This window comes from Myotis myotis, unplaced genomic scaffold, assembly GCF_014108235.1.
Source record: "Myotis myotis isolate mMyoMyo1 unplaced genomic scaffold, mMyoMyo1.p scaffold_m19_p_6, whole genome shotgun sequence".
Lineage (NCBI taxonomy): Eukaryota > Metazoa > Chordata > Mammalia > Chiroptera > Vespertilionidae > Myotis > Myotis myotis.
This window is the reverse complement of record NW_023416368.1, coordinates 31,086,761-31,100,611: the sequence shown is the minus strand read 5'-3', so window position 1 is coordinate 31,100,611 and position 13,851 is coordinate 31,086,761. Positions and strand designations below refer to the sequence as shown.

General features: G+C 41.4%; 1 protein-coding gene across 3 annotated transcripts in view; it reads right to left on the bottom strand.

The window, feature by feature from the left end:
- The window catches only part of KLHL3 (kelch like family member 3), a 111,553-nt gene extending 105,831 nt beyond the window's left edge, over positions 1 to 5,722 (bottom strand). For all 3 annotated transcript variants that reach the window (XM_036314093.1, XM_036314094.1, XM_036314095.1), the window contains exon 1: positions 5,290 to 5,722. In XM_036314093.1, the coding sequence (XP_036169986.1) occupies positions 5,290 to 5,345 (56 nt within the window). In that variant the 5' untranslated portion in view covers positions 5,346 to 5,722. The remainder of the gene's footprint in view (positions 1 to 5,289) is intronic.
- Between the last annotated feature and the right edge of the window lie 8,129 nt (positions 5,723 to 13,851).

Here is a 13,851-nt window from a genome sequence, read left to right as displayed (position 1 = left end):
ACTGGAGTCAACATTATTCATTGTTTTGAATTTGGAATTTTCCCACAAGCCCACCATAATTCATCAAAGCCAACCAGCAGCTGTTGCCATTCTTACAATCAAGCTCAAGAACAGGTATGTTACTAATCACATTCCTAAGGGTCCAATTCACAGACTGCTTCCTTCAAAACCCAGGGGTAAAAATCTCGTAAGTGGGCTGTGTAAAAATGTGAAGCACAAGAGAATCGCTTGAGTTCAGACAGAATTAGACAAGGAGCAAGAAAGACTAAAAGAAAGCACACCCTTTGTTATGTGGTATTTTGGAAGCCAAACTTCTGTTTGGTTTGAATAGGAAAACTGAGCTTTTCCATGTGTGTAGTTTTGATAAAGGCTACAACAGACATTCATAAATTAAAAAGAAAAGTCCAGGAAAATTGTGCTGAGACTCTAAAAGTCTTTATAAATTATAAAAAGTTACAGATACCTAGCTTGAGAACCACAGAACTTATTTAATGGGGGAGGTGGGAATCTGAGAACAAAGCATGTTCAATTTATTTTTTATATAGTTTATTAATGTTCTTTTCAGGCTAACCTAGTTCTAGGGTTCATCTAGCAACTGAAAAAAATTAGGTCAGTTCTACAATGGCAAATTTCATCAAATAAAGAACTTGCTTTAGAAAAGTTATCCAAAAATGTTTCTGTCTGGATCTGGAATAATCTAAAACCTAGCAAGCAAGATCCTTAAAACCCAAACCTGAGTATGGGGAAACAACATGGTTTCTGTCACTGATTGTTTTTGTTGTTGTTTTGTTTTGTTTTGAGGGTGTTGTTTTTTTTTTTTTCCAGTTGAAAACCTTATTTCACCAAAAAGTTTTTCCAAAATGGAAAATTTTATTTCAATTATCATGGGTAAAATGCACATCTGCTTCAGGCAACAGTGATGTTCAAGAATTTCTTCAAAAGTTCCTACCCACGACTTCTGAGGCAGGAGAGGACTCAGCAAAGTGCTGTGTGAAGAAAAAAAAAGCTTAAGTGCTGCACTCAACACTTGTTCTTCCCTGGATCTTGACTGCATTTTTCACTTAGCATCACAAAACCCAGCCTTTAGAGAGCCTCAGTTTTCTAAATTGTGTCTTCTCAGAAAATATGATCTATCTGCTCCGGGATCAAGGGCAAAGAGATACGCTCCGTCCTGTTCCAAAGCTCCCCAAGGTCCAGGAGCAGGCCTCCCTCTGTAAAGGTGAGCCATTCTCCCTCTGAGGACTGTTCACACAAATTCATGGCATAATCTTGGGTGCCTGGGGCCCACCTCAAGCAGGGGCATCCTGATGCCTCTGATGAAGGAAACCACAATTTTAAGAAAAACAAACAAACAACTTCCCCTTTTTATGATGTTTCTTCCAGAAGTGTGGTTCTCTGCAACTCTTGCAGATATGCCAGAGACTAGGCCTGAAAATAATTTTTTAAATTATGGCAAAGTATATATAACATGAAATTTATATTTTAACCATCTTTAACTGTACATTTCAGCAGCATTAAGTACATTTATGTTGTTGTGCAACCATCACCACCATCCATCTCCAGAACATTTTCATTTTCCCAAACTGAAACTCTACCCATTAAACAATTATAACTCTCCATTCCTCCCTCTCCCCAACCATTAGCAACCACCATTATATTTTCTGTCTCTATTAATTTGACTACTCTAGGTATCTCATATAAGTCAGAAATTTATTTTAATTCATCCATAAGTATGATTTCCAGAACTGAAATAAAAACCCAATAGCAAGAGCAACTGCCATTTTCAATGTCTATCTGCTCTACGCACGCACAAATACATACACACACACATGCTATCACTGTAGTAACTGAGAGCCTTTTTCTTTGCAAAACAGAAGACAGAATCATCTTCCTCTGACAAACCAAGCCACAGCAATTCTTCACACAGAGAGATGGGAAACAGCTTCAGAAGGACCCATAGAGCTGGAGAGCTTGCAGGATACAACAAAAATGAGTGTAAATTCACAGGTTCTTCTTAAGATTTTGGCCTGAACAAAGGTATATTCAGTGGTTCCAAACCTCAGGAAGTCTATAAAAAAAAGGACTGAGGTAGGTCTTGTTGAAACCTAGAAGAAACGCCACCCCTATATCTGAGTACAAGAAGATAGTTTAGGTAAAAAAAAATCCTGGCCTGATAAACTCTCCCTAATTTTCTCATGGGAATGGTCCCATATAATCTGCTTTGGATGACAAATATAGGAAGGCCCTAAAATAAATTATGTTAGTATCCCAGTAGAGTCATGGGATTCAGCAGGTCAATAAATGAATACCAATGATAACAGCAACTAGCATTTCCTGAGTACGTCCTCTGTTCCAGAAAAACTTGACTAGGTGCTTTATACATTTTTTCTCATTTGACCTTCACAACAACCCCATGAGGTATAAATACTATTACTCCTTTTGCACCAAAAAGAAAAATTATTTCTGAAGAAATGTGATACACTCAAGGTCACACAGTTATGAAGTAGATTCACTGCAAGATCTGTTACTCCAAAGCCCATGCTTTCAATTAATAGCCTTTAAAGGTAGAAGTTATTTTCATACCCTTATGGCAAGGAAAGAAAATTGTTCATTAAAAATCTCTTGGCTGAAAATGTTTAATGCTTAAACACAGCCCCAATTAAGCTTCATCAGGTTAAGTGTGGAACAAGCCCCAGATTCAGGATTCCTCCAGTCTCTGGAGGTTTGACATGTGATCCTAGGCCAGTCACTCAGCTTCTCTGACCCTGGGTTTCTCAAGGAACTTGTAAAACAAGACTAATTCCCCAGTTCTCTCCTACCTCAAAGCATTCCATAGGGTCAATTACCCGTACTGAGATAAAAAGGCCGATATCTAAGGATGAACCTATTGGCCAAAAGTTTTCAATCTCCTCTCTAACCAGCTTGCTTTTTAATTATCAGAGCTTCCCACAGAAGTTATCAACTAATCAGCAAATTATTATCCAGGACCTACTATGCACGCAGTCACAGAGCAGTCACTGAGGACTATTCAGAGGTATAGGTACTATCCTTGTCCTTGAGGACCTGTCTCCAAGTTTGGGGACTTATAAGATATAAAAAACAAAAGCACAAAAATTCTGGTGGCTTCATCTATTATTCGGTACCCAACTATGAGATACTGAGAGATACTGGAATTCAGAAGAGCATCAGCTGGGACTAGAAAAGCTGAGATTTCAGAAGACAAATGCTTGACATGGTAAGTTGGTCCTGGGGTAGAAACAAAATATAGTGAGCTGAGTGACCTGATGAATGTTGGAAGATGCTCAGTTTGTATTTCTCGCTACTCTCTGTCTCCAATACAGGAAAAGCATAAGAACATATGCAAAAACCAGGTGTTATAAAGCAAACTGTATCAGCCATGCCAGCTGAAAGGCACTGAATATTGAAATACAAGAGAGTTCCTTGAGGGCATGGACCCATTACATTTCTTAATACAGTCCTGGGAACACATTAGGTGCCCAAAAATGCTTGGGAAGCAGTACTGTGATCTGCTGCTGCTAGTCTCACATGGACCTTTCAGCCCATTATACCATGAGTCAAGAAAACAGGCCTGGTCCAGACCCTCTAGCCTCCATTCACATCACCCTGACCCTACTGCTAGATGCCATACAACAGAAAGGTGAAGACACTGCCCACCTCTGCCCCAAGTCTAGGAAACAAGCTACATGGAGTCCAACACTATGCTTTTGCTGCAAAGAGCATCCAGGGACAGACTGCACCAGCAGCATACTCTGTCCAAAAAGCCCCAGATTCTTGAAGTCACATCAAGAAACACAGTCCTGCCCTGGCAGATGTGGCTCAGTGGTTGGAGCATCGGCCATGTACTGAAGGGTCGTGGGTTCAATTCCCAGTCAAGGGCATGTACCTGGGTTGGAGGTTCAAATCCCAGCCCTGGTTGGGGCCCGTGTAAGAGGCAACCAACCAATGTGTCTCCCTCACATTAATGTTTCTCTCTCCCTCCCTCCCTCCTCTTTCTTCCCTCTTTCTCCCTCCCCCCCCCCCTTCCCTTCCACTTTCTCCAAAAATCAATGGAAAAAATATCCTCAGGTGAGGATTAACAAAAAGAAAAAAAGAAAGAAACACAGCCCCTGAGGCCTGTTCAGGAAAGAGAACACCCAGCAATCATGTCAGGCCTCATGAGGTCTAGAAATGTTTAATGACATCACTCTGCACCACGAGGTGCAAGAGTTGGGGCAATCTGTGCAAAGGAAGTGTTTATTGCGGTACTCTCCAGACAGTGTGGATTTAATTAAACCTGTTATTTAACCAGCGGGTTACCATCTGCATCAAACCGACAACTCAAAGCAGCAGCCCTCCCCTCAGTGTGCACTTGCATGACCTGACCCCTCCCTGCTGCCATCTCACCTAGAGGAAAATGACAAGCCTTGTTCTCTATCAGCTGCAGATGCAGAATGAAGAGGCTGGCACAACATGAGATGTTTTGGCACACAGAGGAATGACCCGCCATGCATTGCACTGGGCACCTTCACAGTAAAAGAATCAGATCCCCAGATAATAGTTTAAAATTTATAAACATGTGCTTGTCAGGAAATAAACCCTTACTAGTTAGATCCTGCTCAACAGATTGCTGATTCCTATTTCATAAGAAACCTCTGGTAAAGAAGCAAGAGTTCCTCTTAAGAACACACCTCCCAATATCATTTATAAACTTTTCAATGCCAATGAAAGTCAGATCAGAGTGAGTGTCATCTGATAGGTTTCGCTCCTTACCTGAATTTGTGTGCGTATAAAGGCACACAGGCACGCACGCAGGCTCACACACACAACACTTTTAGGAACGACATTACCATAACATGGTTCCTGAAGATTTGAGCACTTCAGTGTGAAAATGAAATCACTCTATGCCTGGCCAGCCCTGCTATAACATCAAAACACACACACACACCACCACCACCACCAAAGAAAAAACACCCCGGGAAAGTAGCCAGGAAAGGGAAATGCCTTGAGAAAGGCAATCCTGATACAGCCCATGCTGAAACTATTCCCAAACACCAGCCAGGAAGTCCTCTCGCAGGGTGCTCCGCTGCCCAGCAAATCCAGACCTGCCTTTATGGAAGCTAATCTCTGGAGAAAGGGGCTTCCCTGCTCTATTCGGCCTCCCGCTGGGATCCATCAGTGGCCAGGTCTTCCTTCCGACCCTGCCTAGCTAATGCAAACACAAAAGCTGGTGGCTGCCGCACGAGCACACATTCACTTACACACACACACAACACACTTGCACATACATACCTTTCAGCCTCCATTGTGCAAGGCCCAGCGGGAGTGGCAGCTGCTGAATTGTGCATGCACCCAGAGATCCTAGCTCTGTTCTCGGTTTTCGCAGCCAACCAGCAGGAGATCTGATCAGCAACAGTGATTCAGCATGGCTGCAAATGAAGCCTCCTCCCTCTCGATCCTCCTTCCTCTGACTTACTAGCGGCAGCTTCTACCGCAGAAGCAGCAGCAACAGAAAATGTCTTACCCAGAGCTCCCTGCAGTCCTTTCAGCAGCTAAAAGCAGCAACCCAGTTGCTCCCCCTCCCCCGCAGGCTTGCTGCTCCTCCGTCTCCTAGGAACAGCGCAGCTCCAGCAACCCAACTGCGGTGCCACCTTTCCAACTGCCTCCACATCTGCCCAGGCATACCCAGCCCAGGCGACTTGCCTACCCCAAGGACTCGCGCCTTCTCTGCCTAGACTGCAAAGACTCAGGCAGTTATTCACTAGCCCAAGAAATACTGGCCCCCACCTCCTCCCCTGCCCCCATCAGCTATGAGTCTGTCAGCCCGGCCAGATTGCTGGAATGAGGAGGCCCCTCCCTCTGAGCCTTGCAGTGGAATTTATCCACCTGGGGAAACTGACTTGTAGATCAGCTCATGTTCCAATTCCTTCTCCCAAAATCTACAGTAGCTCTGAGAGTCTGATAGATAGGGAATAGTTAGGGGGAAAGGGCCTGATACAACTGAGAAGAATGCACAGAGAAATTAGAAAACTGGTAGATATAGGTGAAAATGAAACAAGCCCCATTTTACTGCAAGAGGCCAAATTTCATAGCACAAACCTAAAATAGCTTCCTAAAGTCTGTCGTATTGAAATTTGACTAAGCTGTGCTCTATCTACTAAGTCTCCCACTGACTCCCCATCTCCAGCCTAAGTATCTCACACCCTGTTAACTCCAGCTGTTGAGACTCAATTTAGACTAACTTAACTCTAAAACATAATCTTGGGGAGGCAGGAGGCCAGTCTGTGTCCTACAGCCAAGAGGCTTAGTGGTAACTAAGGCAATCAGCCACTGATGATTGACTCTGCACAAAAATGGGTTTAGAAGCTTCCCTGATGCCTCAGGAAATCACACCTGGGCATCCCTACTCTGGGACCCTCCATGGCACACCTGTGCTTCTCTGGATCCACACTACCACTAACTATCTGAGTGACTTTCAGCAAGTCTTTTCTTCACTGTGGACCTCAGCCCCTCATCTCAGGATGAGACCAGACAATTTCAAGAGTCCCTTTCACCTCTAAAATCACAATGAGTGTAAAAAAAATGTCTTAATGTTCCATTTTTCTTCTCATTAGAGTAACCCATGAGATTGTTTTAAGGAGAAAATCTATTGGACTCTAATTTTTTGTAGGATGCTTCAGGGAAAGTATGAGAGATGCTCTATAAATCTATTATTGTTATAATTTAGGCCTTTTTTCACTGCTACAAAGCCCTGAAACCAAGGCGGGAAGGAGGGGCACTGAGGTAATACAAACTAAGAGTAACTTAAAACTTAATTTAGTCTGTTGAACTCAAACTGGCTAGGATGTTATTCTCAAAGATTATCTCTGATACGTCAGGGCCTTCTTAGATTAGGCCATTACCCAAATTCATTCTTTCTCAAATGAGAAGAAACCTAGGTGGTCTTATTTACACCCATCAGCCCTGTATCACCACTTCTTCTCACAATACTTCTCTCATCTTTTGCCTGCTCTGTCTCTTCCTCCTCTAATCAGTCTTATGGCTCTATTCCAGATATTTCCTCTTGAAGTAAAGCACACAGACCAGGAGTAGCTAACATCACAAATAAGGAAACTGAATCCCAGAATCCGTGCCAAAGTGCAGACATCCACCAGGAAGACAACTGGGTGATTCATAAAAAGGACATAAAAATAAGAGGAGTCTCTCTTTTATAACTTCATACCCTCATTCACAACTTCACCAATCAGGAAATGAGGGAAATGTCACAGAAAGAAAGAAAAGAAAGAAAGAAAGAAAGAAAGAAAGAAAGAAAGAAAGAAAGAAAGAAAGAAAGAAAGAAAGAAAGAAAGAAAGAAGAAAGAAAGAAAGAAAAGAAAGAAAGAAAGAAGAAAGAAAGAAAGAAAGAAAGAAAGAAAGAAGAAAGAAAGAAAGAAAGAAAGAAAGAAAGAAAGAAAGAAAGAAAGAAAGAAAGAAGAAAGAAAGAAAGAAAAGGCCAGGAAAGGAAATATACAAGGGCTGAACATATTCAGGTTTCAATATTACAACTACTGAGGGGCAGTTTAAAACTTTACAGACTTTTCTTTGCAATCTACTTTTGCCATGCTAACTATCACTACAATGTATGTGTTGAAACCATACTACTACCATCTACACCGCTCACTTTATCCACAAGAAGTACACAGGAGAGAGACGATTCAGAGAAGGTAATCAAGAAAATACTATCTAGTAAAACCAGGGCCAGAGCTAGGCCAAGAATTAGTCTCCAGACTGCTGGCACAAAGTTCCTGCCCTAACCATCTCTAGTTTGGGCTACAGTTTACATTTTCTACCTCATTATCCAAATGTTTTCTGGGCCACAACCTGAACCTGTTTGCTCTAGGGTAACCTTCCTGAATGGGCTTCAGATTAAGAAAAGTTACTAATGAATTCTTGCAATGGAGGAAAGTTAAAAGAACCAAAATACAGTGGGGCCTTGACTTACAAGTGTCCCGACTAACGAGTTTTTTGAGATAGCAGCTGTATCTCCGCAGATTTTTTGCACTGAGTTGATAGAGTAATTTGAGTTAACGAGCTCCTTAACAAGCTCGGTCTCGGAATGAATTAAACTCGTAAGTCAAGGCCCCACTGTAGTGTCTGCCTAAGAAAGAGGTCCCACCCTTCGAAGCCTAGCAGTAGTGCCTTACCCCCTTCTTAGCTCTCCTTCTCATACTCAAGCCTCCTCCCACAGCTTACCAATAGTGGCCTCACCTTTCCATCCAAAGCAACTTTGTTCAGGATCCTTCAGCTCTATGCAGCTCAGGAAGAACCATGTTAGAAGAAATTTTGTGGTTGTGGATTTGGTCTAGAAAGTTCTCTGCTACACACTCTATCTTGCCACAAGTAGTCAGTACAGCATAGTTTATCTGGAGAGAATTAGACCAATCATTCTTAAATTTTTTTAATTGAATTTACTGGGGTGACATTGGTTAATAAAATTATATAGGTTTTGTGGGTACAATTCTATAACACATCATCTGCATATTATATTGTGTGTTCACTGCCCCAAGTCAAATCTTTCCATCATCATTTATCCCCCCTTTACCCTCTTCTACCTTCCCACCCCGTTCCCTCTGGCAATCACTATACGGTTGTTGTTTTTGAGGTTTTTTTGTTTTTTGCTAAATCCCTTCACCTTTTCTACCCAGTCCTGCAACCCCTCCCCTCTGACAGCTGTCGGTTTGTTATCTATGAGTCTTTCTATTTTGTTGTTAGTTTATTTTACTCATTAGATTCTATATATAAGTGAAATCATATGGTTATTTGTCTTTTTCTGACTGGCTTATTTCACTTAGCATAATACTCTCCTGGTCTCAGTCTTCCTTTTAAGTATCTTTTTTCTTCTTTTCTTGCTTTTACCCTCTTTCTCCAGGACTTCAGTTTCCCACATGTGCAGGCACCTTAACACAGTACAGTGGTCCCACACCTAACTGTGCAGCAGAACCATCTGCCCAGCTGATAAATATTGTAGGCATCAGGGAATCAAAAGGCACAAGAAACTCTTTAGGGTTACAGAAATGTTTCATATCTTGACTGTGCTGATGCTTACACAATTGTATACAACTATTACATTTCATTAAACCAGATGAAATGGGTGAATTTTATTTTATATAAATGATACTTCAATAAACCTGAGAAAATTAAAACACTACAGGGGCCAGGCACCACCTCACACCTATAGAGTTAGGGCCCAAGGAACAAGAGTGTTAATGAACTTCATAGGGGACTCTAATACACAGCTAACTTCAAAATCTACTTAGAACAATAAAAAAAGCTCACATCGTTAAAATCAAGCAGACTAGGGTCCAAATATATTTACCAGAAACATAACCCTCGACAAGTTACTTTGCAAGTCTCAATTTTCTCATCTGTAACAGATAATAATTGTGCCTACCTCCAGGGTTGTTAGGTTTCAATGTAAAAGTATATAAAGCACTTAGCAGAGAGCCTGGCCTATACTAAGCATTCAGTAACCACTGACAGCTATTATTTGCATTTGCATTTCCTGTGCCATTGTTACCAAACTATTCCTCTGTGAGTCCTTGGTTCAGAGGTTAAGAAGTCAGCTGGATACCTTATGCCAGGAAGGACAGCCATGGGCCTCTCCTGAAGCCATTTCCACATTTCCAATAATGACTATTACCAACAGGTCACCAATGACCAGCAGAACCAGAGCTAACTTAAGGCCCACCCACATCTATATTGCCAAAACTTCCCTTCAGATCCTGGACCACTTGATGAGTAGACTCTACCTATAGGTGCTTATAATGCCCTAGCCCAGGAAGCCAGGCAGAAACTGAAAATGAACTGAAGCCCAAAAATGTCAGAAGGTAAACAGAACAGGACCTTATCCAGAGTAAAGCTTGGCTTCCCTCAGGACTCTTCCTCTGAGGGTAGAAGAAACCATGCCCTGAGTGGATACAAGAGACTCATCCATGACATTTGTGTTGCACTTTAATGCTTACAAAGTGTTTCATGTCCCTCATCTCCTTTGGTTTAAGATAACAACCCCTGAATAGTAATAACAGCTCCCATCCCTTGTTTATTTACTCTAAACCAGATTCAGTACTCAAGACTTCAGTACCCCTCTCATTAAATCCTCACCAGAGAAGGGACTATTATACTTGTTTTAAATGTGAGGTGTAGAGAAACACAACAAATTTGTATGAATTAATTTTGTATTGTGCAACTTTACTGAATTCTAACAGTTTTTTATGGAGTCTTTAGGATTTTCCATATATAATATCACGTTATCTGCAAATAGTGATAGTTTTATATCTTCCTTTCCAATTTGGATGACTTTTAATTATTTTTCTTGCCTAATTGCTCTGGCTAGGAATTCCAATATTATGTTGAATAAAAGTGGTGAAAGTGGGCATCCTTGTCTTGTTCCTGATCTTGGAGAAAAGGCTATCAACTTTTCACCATTTGGTATGATGTTAACTGTGGCATATATGGGTGTTATTATGTTGAGGTACATTCCTTCTATACCCACTTTAATAAGGGTTTTTATCATAAATAAATGTTGAATTTTTTCAGATGCTTTCTTTCGCATTTATTGATATGATTCTATTATTTTTACCCTTCCTTTTGTTAATGTGGTGTATCACATTAACTGATTTGCATTTGTTGAATTATCCTTGCACCCAAGGGTTAAATCCCATTTAATCATGGTGAATGACCTTTTTAATGTGCTCCTCAATTTGGTTTGCTAGTATTTAGTTGAGTATTTTTGCATCTATATTCATCAGGGATATTAGCCTGTAATTTTATCTTCTTGTGGTGTCCTTGTCTGGTTTCAGTATCAGGATAATACTGGCCTCATAAAAATGAGTTTGAAAGACTTCCCTCCTCTGCTAGAACTAGTAAGTTCAGTAAAAGTTGCAGGATACAAAATCAATATGCAAAAATCTGTTGTGTTTATATACACTAATAACAAACAACCATAAAGAGAAATAAAGAGCCTTAGCCAGTTTGGCTCAAGGTATAGAGCGTTGGCCTGTGGACACAAAGGTCCTGGGCTTGATTCCAGTCAAGGGCACATGCCTGGGTTGCGGGCTCGATCCCCAGTAGGGGACATACAGGAGGCAGCCAATCAATGATTCTCTTTCATCATTGATGTTTCTATCTCTCTCTCCCTCTCCTTTCCTCTCTGAAATCAATTAAAAAATATTTTTTTCAAAAGAGAAATAGGAGAAACCAAGATGGCGGCATAGGTAAACACCGGAGTTTGCTGCCTCGAACAACCACTTCAAAAATACAACTAAAAGATGGAACAGACATCATCCAGAACCACAGGAAGGCTGGCTGAGTGCAAATTCTACAACTAGAAGGAAAGAGAAAAGAATACTGAGACTCAGAGGAGGCGCAGTGCGGAAGTAAAATACTAAGGTATAGAGGCGCACACGGAGCAGGCTGGCGGCTGAGGGCGTGGTTTTCGTTTTCAATTGGGAGGGAGTCTCAGGCTCTGAGCTCCAGTTCCGGGGAGTCTCTGGGGACCCAGGCTCATACGGGAGAAGTGGGACTGTCTGGCATCGGTCAGAACTTGAGGGCAGCTTTCTCTCGGAGGAGCTTGCAGCAATTACCGGGACATTGAGAAGCACAGCCTCTGAGGGGCAGCCATAACTGCTAGCCCCACCCTGTTGAACCCGTGGGACCCGCGCCGCCCAAGCCCTGCAGGGAGGCTTTTGCTGGATAGCCTAAGGCAGAGGCTAGATTAGCACCTCCCTAGAGATCCAGGAGCCGGTGTACCCAGAGGTCAGAGTGGGACCATCCAGTTTGCAACTCCGTGGAACCATAAAGGACACACTCAGGGGGCAGACTCAGTGAGCACCAAAGCCCCATTGAAGCAAGTCTTGCCCCGGAGTGGTGTCTCCAGAACAGAAGTTCTCCCACTGCAGACACAGCTGATTCTCACAGCCAATTGGCCTGCAGGTCAATTCCTCCCAGTGATATCTACAACAATCAAGGCTTAACTACAACAAGACTGTGCACAAAGACCACAAGGGGGTGCACCAAGAGTGTCCTCCTCAGGTAATTGGGGAGGCTGAACCACTGGGCCCTAGAGGACACTTAGCACAGAAAACCACTTTATCAACACAGGGAAGCATAAAAAATGCGGAGACAAAGAAACAGGACACAAATGACAGAAATGGAGGAAAGAAAACTGGATATAGAGTTCAAAACCACACTTTTAAGGTTTTTCAAGAATTTTCTAGAAACTGCTGATAAACTTAATGAGACCTACAAGAAATCTAATGAGATCCTAGAGGTTGTGATAAAGGACCAACTAGAAATTAAGCATACACGGACTGAAATGAATATTATACAGACTCCCAAAAGCAGACCAGAGGATCACAAGAATCAAGTCAAAGATTTGAAATACGAAGAAGCAAAACACACCCAAACGGAAAAGCAAAAGGAAAAAAGAATACAAAAATACGAAGACTGTGTAAGGAGCCTCTGGGACAACTTCAAGCGTACCAACATCCAAACTATAGGGGTGCCAGAAGAAGAGAGAGAGCAAGATATTGAAAACCTGTTTGAAGAAATCATGACATAAAACTTCCCCTACCTGGTGAAAGAAATAGACTTACAAGTCCAGGAAGCACAGAGAACCTCAAACAAAAGGAATCCAAAGAGGACCACACCAAGACACATCATAATTAAAATGCCAAGAGCAAAAGACAAAGAGAGAATCTTAAAAGCAGCAAGAGAAAGAAACTCAGTTACCTACAAGGGAGTACCCATATGACTGTCAGCTGATTTCTCAACAGAAACTTTGCAGGCCAGGAGGGAGTGGCAAGAAATATTCAAAGTGATGAATGCCAAGAACCTACAACCAAGATTACTTTATCCAGCAAAGCTATCATTCAGAATTGAAGGTCAGATAAAGAGCTTCACAGATAAGAAAAAGCTAAAGGAGTTCATCACCACCAAACCAGTATTATATGAAATGCTGAAAGGTATCCTTTAAGAAGAGGAAGAAGAAAAAGGTAAAGATACAAATTATGAACAACAAATATACATCTATCAATAAGTGAATCTGAAAACCAAGTGAATAATCTGATGAACAGAATGAACTGGTGATTATAATAGAATCAGGGGCATAGAAAGGGAGTGGACTGACTATTCTTGGTGGGGAAAGGAGTGAGGGAGATTCGGGAAGAGACTGTACAAAAATCGTGCACCTATGGATGAGGACAGTGGGTGGGGAGTGAGGGAGGAGGGTGGGGTGGGAACTGGGTGGAGGGGAGTTATGGGGGGTAAAAAGAGGAACAAATGTAATAATCTGAACAATAAAGATTTAATTAATAAAAAATAAAAAGAAAGAAAGAAAACTATACCATTTACAATTACATAAAAAAATACCTAGGAGTGCTTGCTTTGGCAGCACATATACTAAAAACAATAATTAGGAATAAATTTAACCAAGGAGGTGAAAGACCTGTATATTATAACTGCAAGACATTAGTGAAAAACAACTTAAGACACAAATAAATGTAAAGATATTACTTGCTCATGGATTGATAATCAATATTGTTAAAATGCCCATACTAACCAAAGCAATCTATATATTCAATGCAACCTCTATCAAAATATCAATGGTATTTTTCAAAGAAATAAAACAAATAATCCTAAAATTTGTAGGAACTACAGAAAACATCAAAGAGCCAAGGAAATTTTGAGAAAGAAGAACAAAGCTGAAAGTACCATGCTCCCTGATTTCAAACTATATTACTAAGCCATAGTAATCAAAACAGTGTGGTATTGGCATAAAAGCAGATATAGAGCCTGGCCGGTGTTGCTCAGTGGTTG